General features: G+C 38.1%; 1 protein-coding gene across 1 annotated transcript; it reads right to left on the bottom strand.

Moving 5' to 3' along the window:
- Window positions 1-268: 268 nt before the first annotated feature.
- On the bottom strand, window positions 269-18,667 carry CGA (glycoprotein hormones, alpha polypeptide). The gene is given in 4 exon segments (NM_001009464.1): window positions 269-615; window positions 1,243-1,427; window positions 2,528-2,634; window positions 18,608-18,667. Coding segments are annotated over 3 exon segments (363 nt in total). The 5' UTR covers window positions 2,628-2,634; window positions 18,608-18,667; the 3' UTR covers window positions 269-537.
- Between the last annotated feature and the right edge of the window lie 470 nt (window positions 18,668-19,137).

Below are 19,137 nucleotides of genomic sequence, written 5' to 3'. Positions count from 1 at the left end.
AAATGGGCATCTAAAGACAATTTGCAAATGAATAGAAATAAAAGTTATATTTTCTTCCCTCACTCCAGTGGATTGTCTCATGAGTAGCCCACTGTCTGAGGGGCTCACAGCTTGCTCTGGAAGGCTTGGTTAGAATAAGATTCTCCAGTATTAGGCCATTGACTACATGGGAACCAAGCCACCCAGTGGCTCACTCCCTTCCATTAATCCTATCAAAAGTAACTGGCTTGAAACTTTTCAGAAAAAAATAGAATTCAGTGATAAAGAGTGATGATTTAAAAGACTTTATTTCCAGTGGAACCAGTTTTTTATGGTCATGCTAAATGCCATATTTCATTCCAAATGAAAAGATCAAGACTGCTGATTATATTGTAGGATAAGGAGAAAAGCAATAAAGCTGCAGTATATTCTCAAAGCAGGTTAAAAATGTACGGCAAGGAAAAGGAGGGTTTTATCTCACAAAGGCATAGACACTGGACAAATTAATTTTCCTTTTGAGCAAATCAACCATCATCAACATGGCCCACTGCAAAATATTTAAGATTTGTGATAATAACAAGTACTGCAGTGGCACTCGGTGTGGTTCTCCACTCTGACATTTCCCATCACTGTGGCCTAAAGGGGAAGGGAGAAAGAGATAGATGATAGACAGATGTCAATAGATAGATAGGTAGGCTAGCAAAATTGAAAACTGTTCAGTAAAATTGTCTCTAGCCAGCCGAACTGAATAGATGCTTGCTATATGAGACTTCTGTGCTGGTCCAGTGGCTGGAACTCTAGCTCTCAGTGCAGGGGGCCCAGGTTCCATCCCTGGTCAGAGAACTAGATCCTCCTGCCACAACTAAAGATCCCACATACTGAGTGCTACAACTAAGACCCTGTGCAGCCAAAGAAATAAATAAGTACTTTAAAAAACAGATGCTTGCTATATTTGCACAATCTCCTTTTCAGCTGATATTTTCATGCCGAAAGCTTAGATTTGCACTGTATAAGTATTCTATGTTCTCTCCCAGCCTGCCCCTTATCACCTCTGTCCACTTTCTTCATTCTGGATAGATCCAGCCTCTGCCCACAAGGTTGCTGACTGTCTTGGTTAAAGTGGACAAGCTCAGCCCTTCGCTCTACAAATGCCATTGAAGGATTGGTCATTAGCTACCCCTGGCATGAAGCCCATGGATGTGCTGTGAGGACATTTCTCTGGCTGAACTGTTAGAAAGTTTCTGGGGCCCTTTAGGTCCTCACCTTGGTAAATGCTTTGGCCACACAACATGTGGCTTCCGAGGTGATGTTCTTGGGAACCAACATTGTCTTCTTAGACCTCGCTGGAGTGGGGTATGCCCTGGAGAAGCAGCACCCCATGCACTGATAAATTGGAGCATCTGGCTTGGAGAAGTATTTGTTTTCTTTTAGCTTGCATTCAGGACAACCTATCACCAAAAAAAAAAAAAAATTTAAAAAGAGAGAAAGAAAAAGAAAAAAAAGAAAGAAAAAGGCAAAGAGTAAAATAATCCCGAAAGAATTTTTCTAAAAAAACTATGAATGATTCCTTACTATAGGACAACAAATATTCTTTTTTTCTATTGGAAGTTAAAATAAATAAATGCTTTTTGGTTGTATGTTCATCTTCATACACAATATCTCTTTGTCCTGACTACAGTTATTTTCATTGGAAAATAATTTTTGCAGCTAGGGAGCATGGGACAGCGCAGTAGTAGAAGATTCTTTAAGAATGACTTCTAACTTTCAGTGCTGACAGTATGTCTATAGGTAGTGCAAGACGTGACAGATGAAAACACCATGCTCGTCCAAAAGAAGAATTTTCCCCAGAGGCAAAATATTTTGCACTTTAGAACCTACTATTTCATTCCCCCATAGAAACTCCAAATACTGACAGAGGAAAACTTGTCAGAATTAAGAAAGCTTGGTGAGTGGGACAGCCTGCTACTAGATCTGGCATCTGCACTTGGGAACAGGGGTTAAAATATTACCACTTGTCTAGAGAAAAACCATTACCAATAGTAGCTCACAGTTTCATAGCAGATGGGGTGGTATCAACTACTGTATGAGATGTTTCAGAAAATAGAGCAAAAAAATTTACTGCATAAAGTGGTTTTGTTTTCTAACTTGTTAACTGATATGAAAATTCATCTACAAAGGCAATGTTAAAATAATCCCAAATCTTCTGGGAGAAATGTAAAAAAAAAAAAAAAAAAAAAAGCCAACAAGCTAAACTGAATAAGGAGCATTTTTTGCTTGTAAAACTCAGATAAAGAGTAATCAGGAATCTATTTCAGATGGAAATGTACAAGCTGCTATTTAAATGGACATGTAAGATATCATTTTCACTGTACATTTTTAGAACCTAATTTAATTTTATGTTCACAATCTAAAAGTGCCTTGATATATACCCAATGGCAAAGATTCATCACATTTGAAAAGGAGGTAGAAATGTAATTAATGGAGTTATTGATGTACATTTAGAAATGCGTGCTTTCTTGTTACTGTAAACCCAAGTTTGGTTACATACCCTGCATTGTAAACTCTCCATCAGGAAAGGAATGGAGAATTTGCAGAAACAGAGACAATATGGCCAGAATGGCAGCTGCATACTTTCTGTAGTAATCCATGGCTCTTCTGCAAAACAGACATAGGAAAAAAAAGTTACTATAAAATTGGCTTAACAGGCATAACAACAACCAGTAGTTTTAACATTGCTGCAACTAAGTCATCAATGTCTTGACCCCTTGGCCTATAGCTCCCAATATACTTTAAAGCCATGTAGAAAAAAGCAATTTCTCTTTAGGAAAGAGGTAGAGAATTGACTCTTCTCATTTCTTATATCAACCAGTATAACCAGGCCTAATGATAACAATAAGAAATTGTTTCCAAAATCTTAACATCCTGTTAAGAATCTTTAATTACCTTATTTATAAAATATGAAACTTCAATAGATAATATCTAAGGATATCTATATGATGGATGGATGGGTGGATAAATAGACAAGCTTAAATATGATTTATAAAATAAACAGTATTTGAGCCCATCCTTCCCAGTTCCATGTGGGAGAACAGAAGGAAATAACAATGCCTCTCCTGTGTTTTATTCACTGGGGGTAGCTGAGTTGTAAGGCTAGTTATGAATTGCAAAGTAAATGCTAATCTAACAATGTGGCAAGAATAGACAGCAGGTAGTATTAATCAAAGTTTTCCTAAATGCACTTCCTGACTGATTTATACCTGTAGTACAGCTTTACCTTAGCATTCTGAATGCATGAGATCATGTTAAGTAAGGTCAGCTGAATGATTGATCATATCCAGATATTGACTACATTTAAGAATTGGGTTTTATCTCTACATGTTTCAGAAAAATCTCATGTAAGATAAAAGGGACAAATTTTTATCCCTGTTTATTTAAAGAGCTTATGTTCAAACCATGAAAGATAAGAGACAGAGAATCAGTTACCTATGAAAAGACAATTCAGAACACTTAAAGAATTAACACCAATTTAACAGAATCACTTTTATAAAATGGAAGAGGGAACAGTTCCCAACTCAATTTATGAGGGCAGGATTACCCTGACACAAAAGCCGGAAATATACAGAACAAAAAAAGAAAACAAGAGATTGGTACAGTTCATGAAATTTATTTTTTTATCTCATGATATTTAGATGGCAAAATCCTAAACAAAATAATAGCAAATTGAATACAGTAATGTATAAGAAAAATTATTCAACACAACCAACTGGAAATAATTTGCAATAGTCAAGACCAGTTCACTTAATTGTAATCCACCATATCAAAATAATAAAGAAAAAAACCATATGATTATATCAATTTGACAAAATCCAATACTCTTTCACAACAAACACTCTCAGCAAACAAGAACCAAAACAGTTTTCTCAACTTGATAAAGACTTGATAAAGAGCATTTATAAAAACCTACAGGTAACCTACAGATAATATCATACTTAATGTGAAAAACCGAATGCTTTCCTCTTAAGCTCAGAAACATCATGAGGATGTCCATTCTCATTACTCTTATTCAATATAGTAGTAGACATTCTAGCCAGTGCATAAACACTAATTTAAAAGGAAGAAGTAAAACTGTCCTTATTTATAGATGATATGATCATCTACATTTAAAAAAACAAAACAAGGAACCTACAAAAAAAGGTCCTGGAATTAACTAGTGAGTTCAGCAAGCAAGATTGAATGACAAGAACAACACACAAAAATCAACTACATGTCTATATACTAAAAACAATAATGTGGAAACAAATTAAAACACAATACTATTTATACTCACTCCAAAGAAAATAAAATACTTAAGTATAAATCTAATGAAATATGAACAAAATTGGTACCCTGAAAATTACAAAGTATCGATGAATTAAATCAAAGAAGACCTAAATAAATGGAGAGACAAATCATGTTCATGGATTGGAAGACTCGGCATAGTAAAGATGTCAGTTCAGTTCAGTTCAGTCATTCAGCCGTGTCTGACTCTTTGTGACCCCATGAATTGCAGCACACCAGGCCTCCCTGTCCATCACCAACTCCCGGAGTTCATTCAGATTCATGTCCATTGAGTCGGTGATTCCATCCAGCCGTCTCATCCTCTGTCGTCCCCTTCTCCTCCTGCCCCCAATCCCTCCCAGCATCAGAGTCTTCTCCAATGAGTCAACTCTGCATGAGGTGGCCAAAGTACTGGAGTTTCAGCTTTAGCATCATTCCCTCCAAAGAAATCCCAGGGTTGATCTCCTTCAGAATGGACTGGTTGGATCTCCTTGCAGTCCAAGGAACTCTCAAGAGTCTTCTCCAACACCATAGTTCAAAAGCATCAATTCTTTCGCACTTAGCTTTCTTCATAGTCCAACTCTCGCATCCATACATGACCACTGGAAAAACCATAGCCTTGACTAGACAGACCTTTGTTGGCAAACTAATGTCTATGCTTTTCAATATGCTATCTAGGTTGCTCATAACTTTCCTTCCAAGGAGTAAGCGTCTTTTCATTTCATGGCTGCAATCACCATCTGCAGTGATTTTGGAGCCCAAAAATAAAGTCTGATACTGTTTCCGCTATTTCCCCCATCTATTTCCCATGAAGTGATGGGACCAGATGCCATGAGCTTTAAGCCAGCTTTTTCACTCTCCTCTTTCACTCTCATCAAGAGGCTCTTTAGTTCCTCTTCACTTTCTGCCATAAGGGTGGTGTCATCTGCATATCTGAGGTTATTGATATTTCTCCCAGCAATCTTGATTCCAGCTTGTACTTCTTCCAGCCCAGCATTTCTCAGGATGTACTCTGCATATAAGTTAAATAAGCAGGGTGACAATATACAGCCTTGAAATACTCCTTTTCCTATTTGGAACCAGTCTGTTGTTCCATGTCCAAATCTAAGTGTTGCTTCCTGACCTGCATACAGATTTCTCAAGAGGCAGGTCAGGTGATCTGGTATGCCCATCTCTTTCAGAATTTTCCCCAGTTTATTGTGATCCACACAGCCAAAGACTTGTCATAGTCAATAAAGTAGAAATAGATGTTTTTCTGGAACTCCCTTGCTTTTTCGATGATCCAATGGGTGTTGGCCATTTGATCTCTGGTTCCTCTGCCTTTTCTAAAACCAGCTTGAACATCTGGAAGTTGACGGTTCACATATTGCTGAAGCCTGGCTTGGAGAATTTTGAGCATTACTTTACTAGCATGTGAGATGAGTGCAATTTTGCAGTAGGTTGAGCATTCTTTGGCATTGCCTTTCTTTGGGATTGGAATGAAAACTGACCTTTTCCAGTCCTGTGGCCCCTGCAGAGTTTTCCAAATTTGCTGGCATATTGAGTGCAGCACTTTCACAGCATCATCTTTCAGGAATTGAAATAGCTCAACTGGAATTCCATCACCTCCACTAGCTTTGTTCGTAGTGATGCTTTCTAAGGCCCACTTGACTTCACATTCCAGGATGTCTGGCTCTAGGTGAGTGTGAGTGATCACACCATAGTGATTATCTGGCTCGAGAAGATCTTTTTTGTACAGTTCTTCTGTGTATTCTTGTTCTCTTCAAATTCATCTCTATGTTTAATGAAATGTCTGTCAAAATCCTAGTGCAGCTTTTGTAGACACAGAGAAGTTTATGATTACTGAATGGCGGAGGATCTAGAATAGCTAAAACAATTTTAGAAACAAAGTGGGAGGAACCAGACTTCCTGGTTAAGTGTTAAATCTTACTATATTATAACTACAGTAATCAAAATAGCATGATATTAGCAGAAGGATAGATACCTAGACCAATGGAACAGAATAGAGAACCAAAATATAGACTCTACACAAATACATCCAGTTGGCTTTTGACAAAGATGTCAGAGCAATTTAACAGAGGAGTTCAACTATTCCAATAATGGCTGCTATGAAAATTGGACATCCATAGGCAAAGCAAATACAGAAACAGAACATATAAAACATATCAAACAAACACCTCAATGTAAATCTCACATCTTACATGAAAATTAATTCCCTGGGGTAGGGGGAGGAAGGCTCAAGAGGGAAGGAATATATGTATACCTGTAGCTGATTCATGTTCTTGGACAGCAGAGATCAACACAACATTGTAAAGCAATTGCCCTCCAATTAGAAATAATTTTTTTCAAAAAGTTAAAAAAAGAAAGAGAAAACTAATTCAAAATGGACCATCCATTTAACTGTAAAATGTGATATCATAAAATTATTAGGAAAAAAATTGAGGGGGGCAGGGTCTAGGTGAAGAGTTTTTAGAGTAGTCAAAAAAATTAATAAAAAGAAAACTGATATATTGGACCTCATCTAAATTATGAGGTAATTCTCAAGGAGGACGAAACTACAAGATACAGACTTGGAGAAAACGTTTGCAAGCTGCATATCTAACAAAGGACTAGCATTTGGAATACATAAAGAACTCTCAAAAGTCAGTAGAAAAAAAAAATCCAATTGGAAAATGGGCATTGCCCTGGAAAGTATATAGAGAACCCAGGGATTGAACTCAGGTCTCCCACTTTGCTGGCAGATTCTTTACCAACTGAGCCACCAGGGAAGCCCAAGATACTGGAGTGGGTAGCCTATCCCTTCTCCAATGAATCTTCCCAACTCAGGACTCGAACTAGAGTCTCCTGCATTGCAGGTGGATTCTTTACCAGCTGAGCTACTAGAGAAGCCCATATAGGAGGCAAATAGGCACATTTAAAATATTCTACATCAACCATTAGGGACATGTGAATTAAAACCACAATGAGATATTACATACCTAACAGAAAAAATAAAAATAACACCAAACAGGATAATTCAAACTTTGCTGGTGGAAATATAAAATGGTACAACCCCTGAGGAAAATAGTTTGGAAGTTTCTTATAAAACCATACATGTACTTACCATGTAGCCCAACAGTTACACTAGGGCATTTGTCTCAGAGAAATGAAAACTATGTTCAAGTAAAATTTGTACACAGAAGTTCAGAGCAGCTTTACTTATAACAGCTCCAAACTGAAAATGATCCAGATGCCCCCCGGTGGATGGAGATGAATGGTTGGTTATGCAGACAACAGTACCTCCATACCAGAGAACACGTTGTAGCAGCACAAAGGAACACATTACTGACAGACATGCAACTTGGATGGATCTCAAGGGTATCATGCTGAGTGAAGGCTGCATACTGTATGATTCCACTTTTATAACACTTATGAAATAATAAAATTATAGAGATGGAGAATAGATTAGCAATTTTAAGAAGTTAGTATTGGAGAGGGAGTTGATGGGAGTAAATAAGTGTGGCAATCCACTCCAGTACTCTTGCCTGGAAAATCCCATGGACAGAGGAGCCTGGTAGGCTACAGTCCATGGAATCGCAAAGAGTCAGACACGACTGAGCAACTTCACTTTCACTTTCATACAAAGATAGCATCAGGGAGCCTGTCTTGATTATGATAGGGATACATTAAAATACGCTCAGAGTGAAACTGCAGAGAAACACACACAATACTAATGAAATCCAGGTAAGCTCTGTGTGTTGTACCAATGTCAATTTCCTGGGTTTCCCTTTGTACTATAATTATGGAAGGTATTATCATTGCGTTTGTTGTGTGTGTGCTCAGTGCTCAATTGTGTCCAACTCTTTGAGACCCCATGGACCTGCCAGGCTCCTCTGTCCGTGGGATTTGTCACGCAAGAATACTGGAATGGGTTGCCATTTTCTCCTCCAGGGGATCTCCCTAGCTCAGGGATAAAACCTTCTCTCCTGTGTCTCCTGCATTGAAAGGCAGATTCTTTACCCACTGAGCCACCTGGGAAGTGCTCCTGGGGGAACCAGCTAAAGAGTACTCAGGACTTCCCCATGTATTTTTTGGCAACTTCCTCTAAATCTATAATTTATCAAAACCAAAAGTTTCTTTAAAAAAAAAAAAAGACTTTTCAGAATGAGTCTTAAAATTTCATGTGATTCAAAACTTGTGGTTATTTTTCATGTGGACTGCCATAATAAGACCATGTTTTTGCCAGATGTTTACATAAACCCATACCTTTTATAAGAGTAATTTGTCAGACAGCAGAACTAACAGTTTATAAAACAGAAAGCAGACTATGTACATATTGGTGAGGCTAAAACATATGTATGTCATTATTTCTACCTGATCTATCTACTTATGCCTAGTATTTAGGGGTTTTATTTATCTTCATCCATGGTTAACACTGAATAAATATTGTCCTAAGTCAGTGGCTCTCAACAAGTGATCTGAGGATCCTAAAGAGTTTTAGCGGGTCTGAGAGGTCAAAATTATTTTCACAACACCAAGATGTTGTTTGGGTTTTTCACCCTTAACCCCTCACGAGTGTTCAGTGAAACATTCTAGAGGCTATATAATATATGATATTGTAACAGACTGAATAAAGAAGCGCGTGAGAATGTAACTGTATTCTATTAGTTCAGTGCTGTTTAAATGTTTGCTTAAAGGTAAAATAATTCCATTCTTCCCACTGACTTTTTTTGTTTTGGAAACTATCATTTTTTAATAAATATATTTTATCTATGTTGACATGTTTTTTAAGTTGTTTTTAAAAGAATAAATATTTTAAAACTCATAACATAAATTCTAAATCAAAGACTATTAATAAATATAATTTCATTTAAAAATTCTTTGAGCTCTTCAATAATTTTTAAGACCATAAACTGTTTCTAAGATTCAAAAGTTTGAGAAAAACTTCTTAAGCGATATACAAAGTCACAGGGAAAATATCAGAATTGCAATGGGTTTCCTTTTTAAACTAGTATCATTTTCATGCTTTGATATTGCAGCTCATATATTATGAAAATTCAGCATTATGCAGTGAACAATTATATCAGAATTAATTCAGAGAGAAGCATTTATAACAAGATGGCAGAAAGTGAGAGCACAAAGCTGCTGCACATTTTAGGATTTGCTTTATGCTGAGGGGAAGATTTAAAAAGCAGAACCAAGTCACCATCACTTTAGCTTTTAATAACAGAAATGGCTTTGTCTTTATTTTAAAAAGAGATGAGATTAACCAAGCAAAAACGGATTAACTCTCAAATTCTAGGTGTTTCTGAAAACATTTTAACAAACATTTTCATCAGTCTAATCACCCTTAGGTCTTTCTGTTTGGGAATTTGGAAGAAAAACATTAAGATCCAGGGCAGGAACAATAATTATGTTCAGCTGGGATTTATGCGATTTTGCAAAAAATGCTCGATCTAAATCAGATATACTAATCTCAGCCGCTCCATATTCTGAGTGAGGACACAGCAGGCATCACAGACTCTAGACATCCAACGCCACAGTCCATCTCAACATCCACTCAACTTGCCCCCCCGCTCCTGCCACCTGCCCCATCAAAGTAACATGAGGCCAAGGAAATGTGGTGTGCTCAACTTGACCTGTAAGGCCTTCCTCCTGTTTCTCAGCCTATCCACCTCAGACTTAGTTTAAGGAGATGCCAGCCACCAGCTTCATGGTGAAGGTTTCATCCTACCTCAAAGGCAGAATAAATAACTCTCCACTGCGTTTACCTATAACTTTGCTTCTAATTTTTAGATAAAGTTCCACAATCTGTCCTGAATACTAGCCAGTTATGTACGTTCGTCTTTCCATCCATGTAAAGCTTCGTAAGGGTAAACTCTGTGACCCCTAACCCACCCCCTTCCTAGCATACGGCCTAGAGTAGATGCGGTTTTGCTGTACCATGACTTTGTGTGCGTGCATGCTAAGTCGCTTCAGTCCTTTTCAATGTTTTTGTGAACCCATGGACTGTAGCCTGCCAGGCTCCTCTGTCCATGAGAATCTCCAGGCAAGAACACTGGAGCAAGAACATGGCTTCCTCCAGAGGATCTTCCCAACCCAGGGATCAAGCTCGCATCTCCTTATGTCTCCTACATTGGCAGGCAGGTTCTTTACCACTTACGCCAACTGGGAAGCCCCACTGGGACTTTAGATCAGTAATAATATCAATCAAAACTTGCTTGTGTAGAGCTGTCATTCATACTGAGGAACAAGATAACTCTTGAATGACAACTTAGAATAAATGTTTAATTACATAAAATATTTTCAGATAATAAATTCATTAGAGACAATGTATTCTCATTTGGCTATAAAATTTGTAGCTGGCTAATATATGAATGTGTAAGTGTCAAATATGCTGCAGATAGGAGTCACTTTATGCAACGATATATTAAAAAACATTAAGATCCAGGGCAGGAACAATAATTAGGTTCAGCTGGGATTTATGCAATTTTGCTAAACATGCTTGATCTAAATTAAATACACTAATCTCTGAAGGGACTTAGCACACCCGCATGCATTTTGGGGGCCATTTTTGAAAAGTTCACCTGCCACAGCAGTGAAAACTTAGGGACAATGAACAATAGAAAGGCTTCTCCTTGCAGCTCCTCCACTCAATTTTTATCAGAAAAAAAAAAGGGTCTATAAAGTAAGGTGCCAGGATTGAGAAATCTATCATCCTAGTCTACCTATCCTATTATTAAAAGGCTTCAAGGCAAATTAAATGTACATAGATACATACATATTACATATGAATATTTATGTGTGTATATATATTTATATATGTATATTTACATATGTAATACATATGTGGGTATGTGTGGATGTGTTTGTACATGCATGTACGTACATGAACACACATATATGTACATTACATATATAAAAGACTGTTCCAAGATGACAAGTCTTTGGTTTAAGGTGACATCCTGCCCTTCATTTATCTGCAAAGATGCTGTCATTTCTCCCCCCACAGCCAGAGAGTGAGGTTTTCAATTTTTCTAAAGGTGGTAATAGATGGGGTGACTCATCCATACTCTTCATACAAGGAGGCACAACTGATTCATAGCACACTTTTGAGATGACTGGTTAGGAGTAGAGGCATAGTTCTTCGTTAACAAAACAGATTAAATCTAACTGATTTCTAGAGGGTTAACCTAAGGTTTCGCCTCATTAGCCCCATCTAGCCCAGCTAACAACCAAGAAGACGAAAAGTAGGCTGCCTTCAATGAAGGATCACTAATGAAAAGGACCCTTGAAAGAAAAGCCTTTAATCCCCAGCACACTGCCTGGCATGAGATAGGTATTCAAGGCATGTTTGTTAAACTGAAGAGAGGTCTGTAAGTTTCAACATCGTGCCTGGCAAGTGTGTGCACATGTAGTCATTTCAGTTGTGTCTGACCCTTTGTGACTCTATGGACTATAGCCCGCCAGGCTCCTCTATCCATGGGATTCTCCAGGCGAGAATATTGGGGTGGGTTGCCGTGGCCTGCTCCAGGGGCATCTTCCTGACACAAGGATCAAACCCGCTTTTTTCATGTCTCCTGCTTTGACGGGTGGGTTCTTTAACACTAACACCACCTGTGTCTGGAACAGCGAAAAACAGTATTTCAGCCTTGATGAAAGATCAGAAGGTGGACAGTCGCAGGGGTAAGTGGAATGTTCAGCATCCTTCATCCTTTATCCCACCAACTTCCAGGGAACGGACCCCTGAACAGGCTCACCTCTACCTCCTATCAACTGACCACCACTGTCTCTTGCTGGATGGCTTGGTCAGTGCTCAGGAAGCTCAGCTGGAGTAGCCTTGACTACTCATTTTCTTTCTTCATGTGCTCTAGTTTCAGTAAATGGATTTTCATCCTGTTCTTATAACATATTTTGAGTCCCAGGTCCAGCAGTGTGGGTATTCTGCAATCCCATGCTCCAGCCCCAAATCCTCCAAGTTCTCAGTTCTTCCAAGTAGACATTGAAATTGCTCCTAGGCACCAAAGTGACCTTGAGACCCAGCAGTGCATCACTGATAGTCAAAGGATGGCTGAGAGTTTCGGGGGATGGAATGAAGTGAAACTGGTTAATACTCCTAAGATCTGTCTCAAATCCCCTCAACCATTCTTTGATATAGATAATTAATATTTTCTCTAATATATGAAAATCTGAGTTTTGGAAGATTTGACAGTTCAACGTTGTGAAACACAAGATTTAAGGTCCAACTTGAACCTTTGAAAGATTTAAAGACTGAGTAAGTACCTGCTACACACCAGGCACTGGGCCACATATGAGTGACACAAATACGAGTAAGTTTCCTGCTCTCTGACCCAGATACAAAGGTGAATAACGATGAATTAGAGTGGTGAATGCTGCAGTAAAAGCGTTTGTAGATGTTGAAACATTTGATAGGCTGGGGACAGGAAAATGGAGAGGTGAAGAGCTAACGAGAACAAAGAACACATGCTTCCTGGGGAAAAAGCCATGAAAGTAGTAAATAGATATTTTACCATTTTGACATTTGTTCTGGAGCTTTGTTCCTCATAATTTCCCCAGTCTAATCACAGAGGTTGCAAATACTGTGGTCACAAATTGCTCCAGCATCCAGAGGAAAGTCAGTGAAGTCATAGAGTTCTGCAACCGTACCTGGGATGGGATTTCTGTTGATCAATTACTTAACAGTGCTTTGGGGCTTTGCAAAATTCTAAAAGGGACTCAATTTATTTTCCACATGAAATGAAGAGAAAGAGCAAAAAAAAGGGGGAGGTCTCAGAGACAAGAGACATATAGAGTACAACGTGTACAACTATACTTTGTAAACAAAATCAAACCAAAACAAACAAAAAAACCAGGGGTTTCCATACAAACAAGGAGAACAAAAGATGGCCTTTAAATATTTTTTTAAAAAAGGAAGAGAGCAGACAGTATTTAGAAGGGAATTGAAATGCTCATAGAACTATAAAAATTTCAATTCTGTTTTGATCATTCTTGTAAGAGTCATATTTTGAGAAGCTTCTTTTCTTTACTTTTTGTATTATACTCTCCTTATCTTTTATCCCCTCAGCCCTGAAGCCCCCTCCCATCTCCCACCCCATCCCAGCCCTCTAGGTTGTCACAGAGCACTGAGCTGAGCTCCCTGTGTCACACAGTAAATTCCCACTTGCCATCTATGCTACATACAGTAATGTGTATACATGAGGCCATTCTGACCGGTGTGAGGTGATGCTTCATTGTAGCTCTGATTTGCATTTCTCTAATAATGAGCAATGTTGAGCATCTTTTTATGTGTTTGTTGACCATCTGTATGTGAGAAGCTTCTTTTCTTAACTGACTAAATTTAAGGGGCTTAAAATAAGATGTACACGTTCTACTTTAATTGTTATATTAAGGCACTTTAGACTGTTGTCATAATTATGTAATTAAAATCTTAGCTCTACCATTACCCTTCTGGCTTTTCTAGCACATGAGCATTTTTTAACTTGTCTACAAACTAAATCAGCAAGAAATTTAGATAGGACAAATTCTATGCATCATAAAAATACTGTTTTAAATGAGAAATTCAAATATTTGTTGTTTAAAAATACTCATTTTTTAAAAAAATTCAACATTATTGCAGTTATAAGTGCTATCAGGAACAAAACATTGAATAGTGTCAACTTATCACACAGAAAAGTAAAACATCCAGAAGCCAGACAGTTTTACACAGAGCACTATTGTAGCAATATAAGAATCCTCCTTGTAACTTTCAAAATTTGTGAAAACATTTTTAATATTTTTTGAGCTATTTTCATGCATTTGGCAACTATGATTTACGCTTAAAAGCACTAAGTGATACAAACATTGCCCTAAAGCCTCTCAACTGTGATATGGCCCTGAGATTGTAGATTTCTCATTCCCAGAGCCTTACTTTATAAGCATTATTTTTCTGTGATAAAGACAGAACAGAACTGCAAAAAGCAGTTCCCTTATCATTTATTGCCCCTAAGTTTCCTCTGCTATGGCAAGTGTACTTCCCAAGATATGGACACAAAAATATCTCTCGGTCTACATTCACTCTGCAGTATGACCTTGCTACTTCCACATCAAAAAGTGGTATGTCTGTCTTTGTATCCCACTGCTCTAGGTGGGCTCTGTGACTACTGACACCAAGAGAATCAGGCAGCTGTGAGAGTACCCCTTACACCAGCACAGCACTGAGCCAGTCACAGGAGCAGCCCTGCACTGAGCTGGCAGTTCCTGCTTCCTGTGTCTTAGAAGCCAGCTGCCATGCAAGAAGTACTACTGCTCTGAGACCACCACACTGTGAGGAGGCTATGAGCCACGTGGACCAGCCCTGGAGAATGAGATGCCACATGGAGAGAAAGAAAGAGGCCAAAAAGTAATGAGTAAAGAAGCCCTCTGGATGACCAGCCCAGTCAAGCTTTCAGATTACTCCAGCCCCAGTCACCGTCGGATCACAAATGCATGAGAAACGAAAGTTAGGAACTGCCCAAGGACTTCCCTGATGGTCTGGTGGTTAAGATCCAGTGCAGGGGCTGCGGGCTGGGTCCCTAGTCAGGGAGCTAAGATCCTACATGCCTCACAGCCAAAAAACCAAAACATAAAACAGAAACGATATTGTAACAAATTCAATAGACACTTAAATAAAAACTGCCCAACTGAGCCCAATCCACCTGCAGAACCTTGAGAGATAATAATAACTTTCTTTTTACCCACTAAGTTTTTCAGTACTGTGATGCACAGTAACACATAACCAGAACAACTGTTCTCTCTTATAACAAAAACCTCTCCTCCAAGATCTGAGATATGGGACCCTAGTCTTGTCTCTCCTCTTTCTTCTGGTACTTTTCCTTTGTGAGGTGTAATTTATATGACACACATTCAGTTAATCTATTAGGGAGAAAAGTGTGAAAAACTTGGATTTAGAATTGTACACTGTATCTGTCATACTGAATTCAGTAATAATAATAACTTCCACTCTAAAAAGAAAACCTACCGTTAATTGAGTACTTGTGTGTGCTAGGTATTCTTTGAGCACCTTGAACACACAAATATATTTAATACTCATGGTGACACTGTGAGGTATTCATCTCATTTTGGCAGATAAAGAAATTCCATAAGTGAAGTAATCCAGGCAAGTTTATAAAATTCATCACTGGCAGAGCTAAGATTTTAGAAGGTCTCTTTACAACTCTTTACAAGCTCTGAATCCCATATTCCTAAACTGTCTTCAAATCTTTATATTTCACAATGAACTTCTTAAATGGTTTTTTCAGGTGATATGCTACAGTTGCTAAGTTGCTTCATTCGTGTCCGACTTTTGGCAACCCTACAGACTGTAGCCCACCAGGCCCTTCTATCCATGGGCATTCTCCAGGCAACAGTACTGGAGTGGGTTGCCATTTCCTCCACCAGGGGATCTTCCCTATCCAGGAATCAAACCCGTGTCTCTTATGTCTCTTGCATAGGCAGGAGGATTCTTTACCACTAGCACAACCATACACATAAATAAAATACTGACCTCTTTTCGTTTAGAGCAACATTATGTTGTGCCAGCTTAAAGATTGTTTGCTTGTGTAGTTTTTTATTTTGCATACGTTTCTGACTTTACCTTCTTCAGAACAACCTTAAGAAAGGGATTTCATTCAGATAAAGAGACAATTTATATCTGATCGAGTTATGAGGACTAGTGCCTGATTAAGGAGAATGGGAAAAGTGGACAATCATTGGCTTTTTAAAAAAATTTTTTTTGATGTAGATCATGTTTAAATCTTTGTTGAACTTGTTACAATAGTGCTTCTGTTTTACGTTTTTTGGGTTTGGGGCCTTGAGGCATGTGGGATCTTAGCTCCCTGACCAGGGACCAAACTCATAACCCCTGCATTGGAAGGTCAAGTCTTAACCACTGTTTCACCAGGGAAGTCCCAAGCATGAGGTTTCATATCCATTCTCTCTAGAGTTCTATAGGGAAAGCATTACGGCACCTATTTCAGAAAAGTAAAAGGATTTGCCAAAATCATCTGGAAAGTGAACGGATCCTAAGATAGTGCCCTTCACCTGCCTAGAAGCACACAGGTAATCCAAACTCTTTAGAGCATTAATTTAAGCATGGATCATGCTGTTGTCTTTTCAAATTCAATTCATAACACTGCCCTTGATTCAGCTCCCACTCTAGCCTCAGTGTACTCTTAATCGCTCTCCCTATCTCTTTCTCAGACCCCAGTGAACAAAGAATACTAGAGCATTTCTATAATGTTATCTCTGAGTCTGATGAATCAAGAAATTACTGGATTCTTTTCTACAGTATTACAATGAGTATAGTCAACTCTATGGTCTTTCTGGCAGTCACATAAAAATGAGAGAGCTGGACCATATAGAATGTGAATGCCAAAGAATTGATACTTTCAAACTGCGGTGCTGGAGAAGACTCTTGAGGGTACCCTGGACAGCAAGGAGATCAAACCAGTCAGTCCTAAAGGAAATCAACCCTGAATATTCATTGGAAAGACTGATGCTGAAGCTGAAGTTCCAATACTTTGGCCACCTGATGCAAAGAGCTGACTCATTAGAAAAGACCCTGATGCTAGGAAAGACTGAGGGCAAGAGGAGAATGGGGCAACAGAGAATGAGATGGTTTGATGGTACCACTCAATGAACATGAGTTTGAGCCTACTTCAGGAGATAGTGAAGGACAGGGAAGCCTGTTGTGCTGCAGTCCATGAGGCTGCAGAGTCAGACACAATTTATCAACTGAGCAACAACAACAATGGGTAATGCTAAAATGTTACACACTCAAACCAGAATTTGCAAGGATCATAAGTTGACAGTAAACTACTCTGGGATTCACAATCTATAAAAATAGAAGTTTGGTGCTATAGGTCGTGCTGTTCTCAATGGAAATATGAATTGATTCCTGTACATTTTCTCTTTGTAAAAGCAGAATATCTTGCTCTATTTTTGAACAAAATGCACATTACCTTCTAATTTTACTATTTTGTCTCCTAGCTCTTACTTTGAGTTTTAATGTAAATTTGAGAAATATACAATAAAACTGAGAATTTGTTCTGGAACATAATAAATTGCTTTTCTAACACTGTTCACATGCTACTATTTTCAGCAAGAAATGGTGAGAAATATGACTCAAAATTTCAACAACTCTATTACTGCAAAAAAAAAAGAAAGAAAAGGGGAAAAAGAAACTTAAACCAAAGTCAAAATTAAAATGAAGACACATAAACTTTTCATAAATGGTGATTGTTCTTATCACTTAAAAATAACTCAAGACTATAGCTAAGTATTAGAATCAAAATATTGGGTGACCAATATTTTGAGTAATTGAATTGATGTTAAGTCAAGTAATTATTTAAAAGACATATTCAGAAACTTAAAAATATTCCTCTGTTCTAAAATAAAATATCTTCTTTTTGGATGGAGAGAGGATAGTAGAACTTAGGAAAAGAAAGTTCCCATGAAAGTGACATGGAGCTTCTGTATTCCTGATAGACCCATGTAGTGTCAGCTCATAAGTCTTCCATTTGCCCAAATCTTGTTTCTCAAAAATAATAAGAGTGGAGGAGCACTTTTATTTTCTAGTCTTAATTTCCTAACCAGCTGCCATTCTAAGTAGCACTGATGCAAATATAACTTTTAGCAAACATTTCTGGAAACTCTCAGCAGAACAAACAAATTCGAATTAGCCAAGTGATGTTGAATTTCACGGTCCATCAGTAACAGTGGGAAATACTACTGACACTTATTTTCGTGGCATTTTATGAAAGAAGAAAAAGGAAACAATGTTGTTCAAGAGATTCCAGTGTTAGGATTCAAGCCTACCCAAGAGCATCTGTTTGAAAAGATATGGAAAGCTGTGGTCATTCAGCTGAACAGGTGAGCTGCTTTACCACTGTCCAGCTTGAATATAGTTATGCATCATTTAAAAACTGATGACAAAACAGTATCAGCAGCTTACATAAGGTCTACTCTCCCTCTACCAGACCCCTGGAAGCCGTTGAAATGGATGCCTATCAAACGACATCCAATATTTCTTGAGAAAGATTTTTAGTTACTGACAGGCACTCACACATCACAGCAGGAGACAGTTGGTTTCTGGCTTCAGTTAGATAACATCTTAGCCTGTGATCACAGACCACTATTCTGCAGACTTCCTCCCAATTCAATCATGAGTGCTGAAAGGAGAATGCGTAAATGCCTGTCTCTCTTCTTACTAGGGTTTATGCACAACCAGCTCCCTTGTATCCTCAAATATTTTACCCCTCAATTAAAATCCCCCAAATTATTTCATTCATATTACCGTCCTCTGGATTTTTTGCAGAATGTAGTCAGGAGAGTTGATTGTGGATCTGAAGAAGAATTTTAGCTTTGTCTCAGCAACTGCTTTTAATAAAGTCCTCACCTGTCTTATATACCAGCAGAGTCATAAAAGCTGCATGTTCCCACCTACATCTAAGTCCAGGGATCAACAGTAAATTCCACCTAATGATTGAATGGTACTTCACATAATTACCATGACATCAATTTTCTCTTATCTTGTTTCAGCCCTTTAGATTATTTTTTGTTTTGAGCCATTTTCAGATGGTGTTGCCTGCAAGGTCAGCCTATGAAACAAGAGTACTGTGTTATTTTCTACATAATTATATCAAGACTTATACACAACATCCTGAAAGTTGACACTTTCCTATAAACAAGATCCTACAAGTATTACATTTAATTAGCTAAGTACCTGATGTTTACTTAAAAAAGTAGAGCTGTAAAATTCAGATTCTAGCTACAGAGCATTTCTAGCCTTACAACATTATCCCAGTAGAAAACAGGAAAAGAAAA

Source organism: Ovis aries, chromosome 8 (assembly GCF_016772045.2).
Source record: "Ovis aries strain OAR_USU_Benz2616 breed Rambouillet chromosome 8, ARS-UI_Ramb_v3.0, whole genome shotgun sequence".
NCBI lineage: Eukaryota > Metazoa > Chordata > Mammalia > Artiodactyla > Bovidae > Ovis > Ovis aries.
Note: the sequence above shows the minus strand (reverse complement) of the source record. Positions and strands in the feature narration are given on the sequence as shown.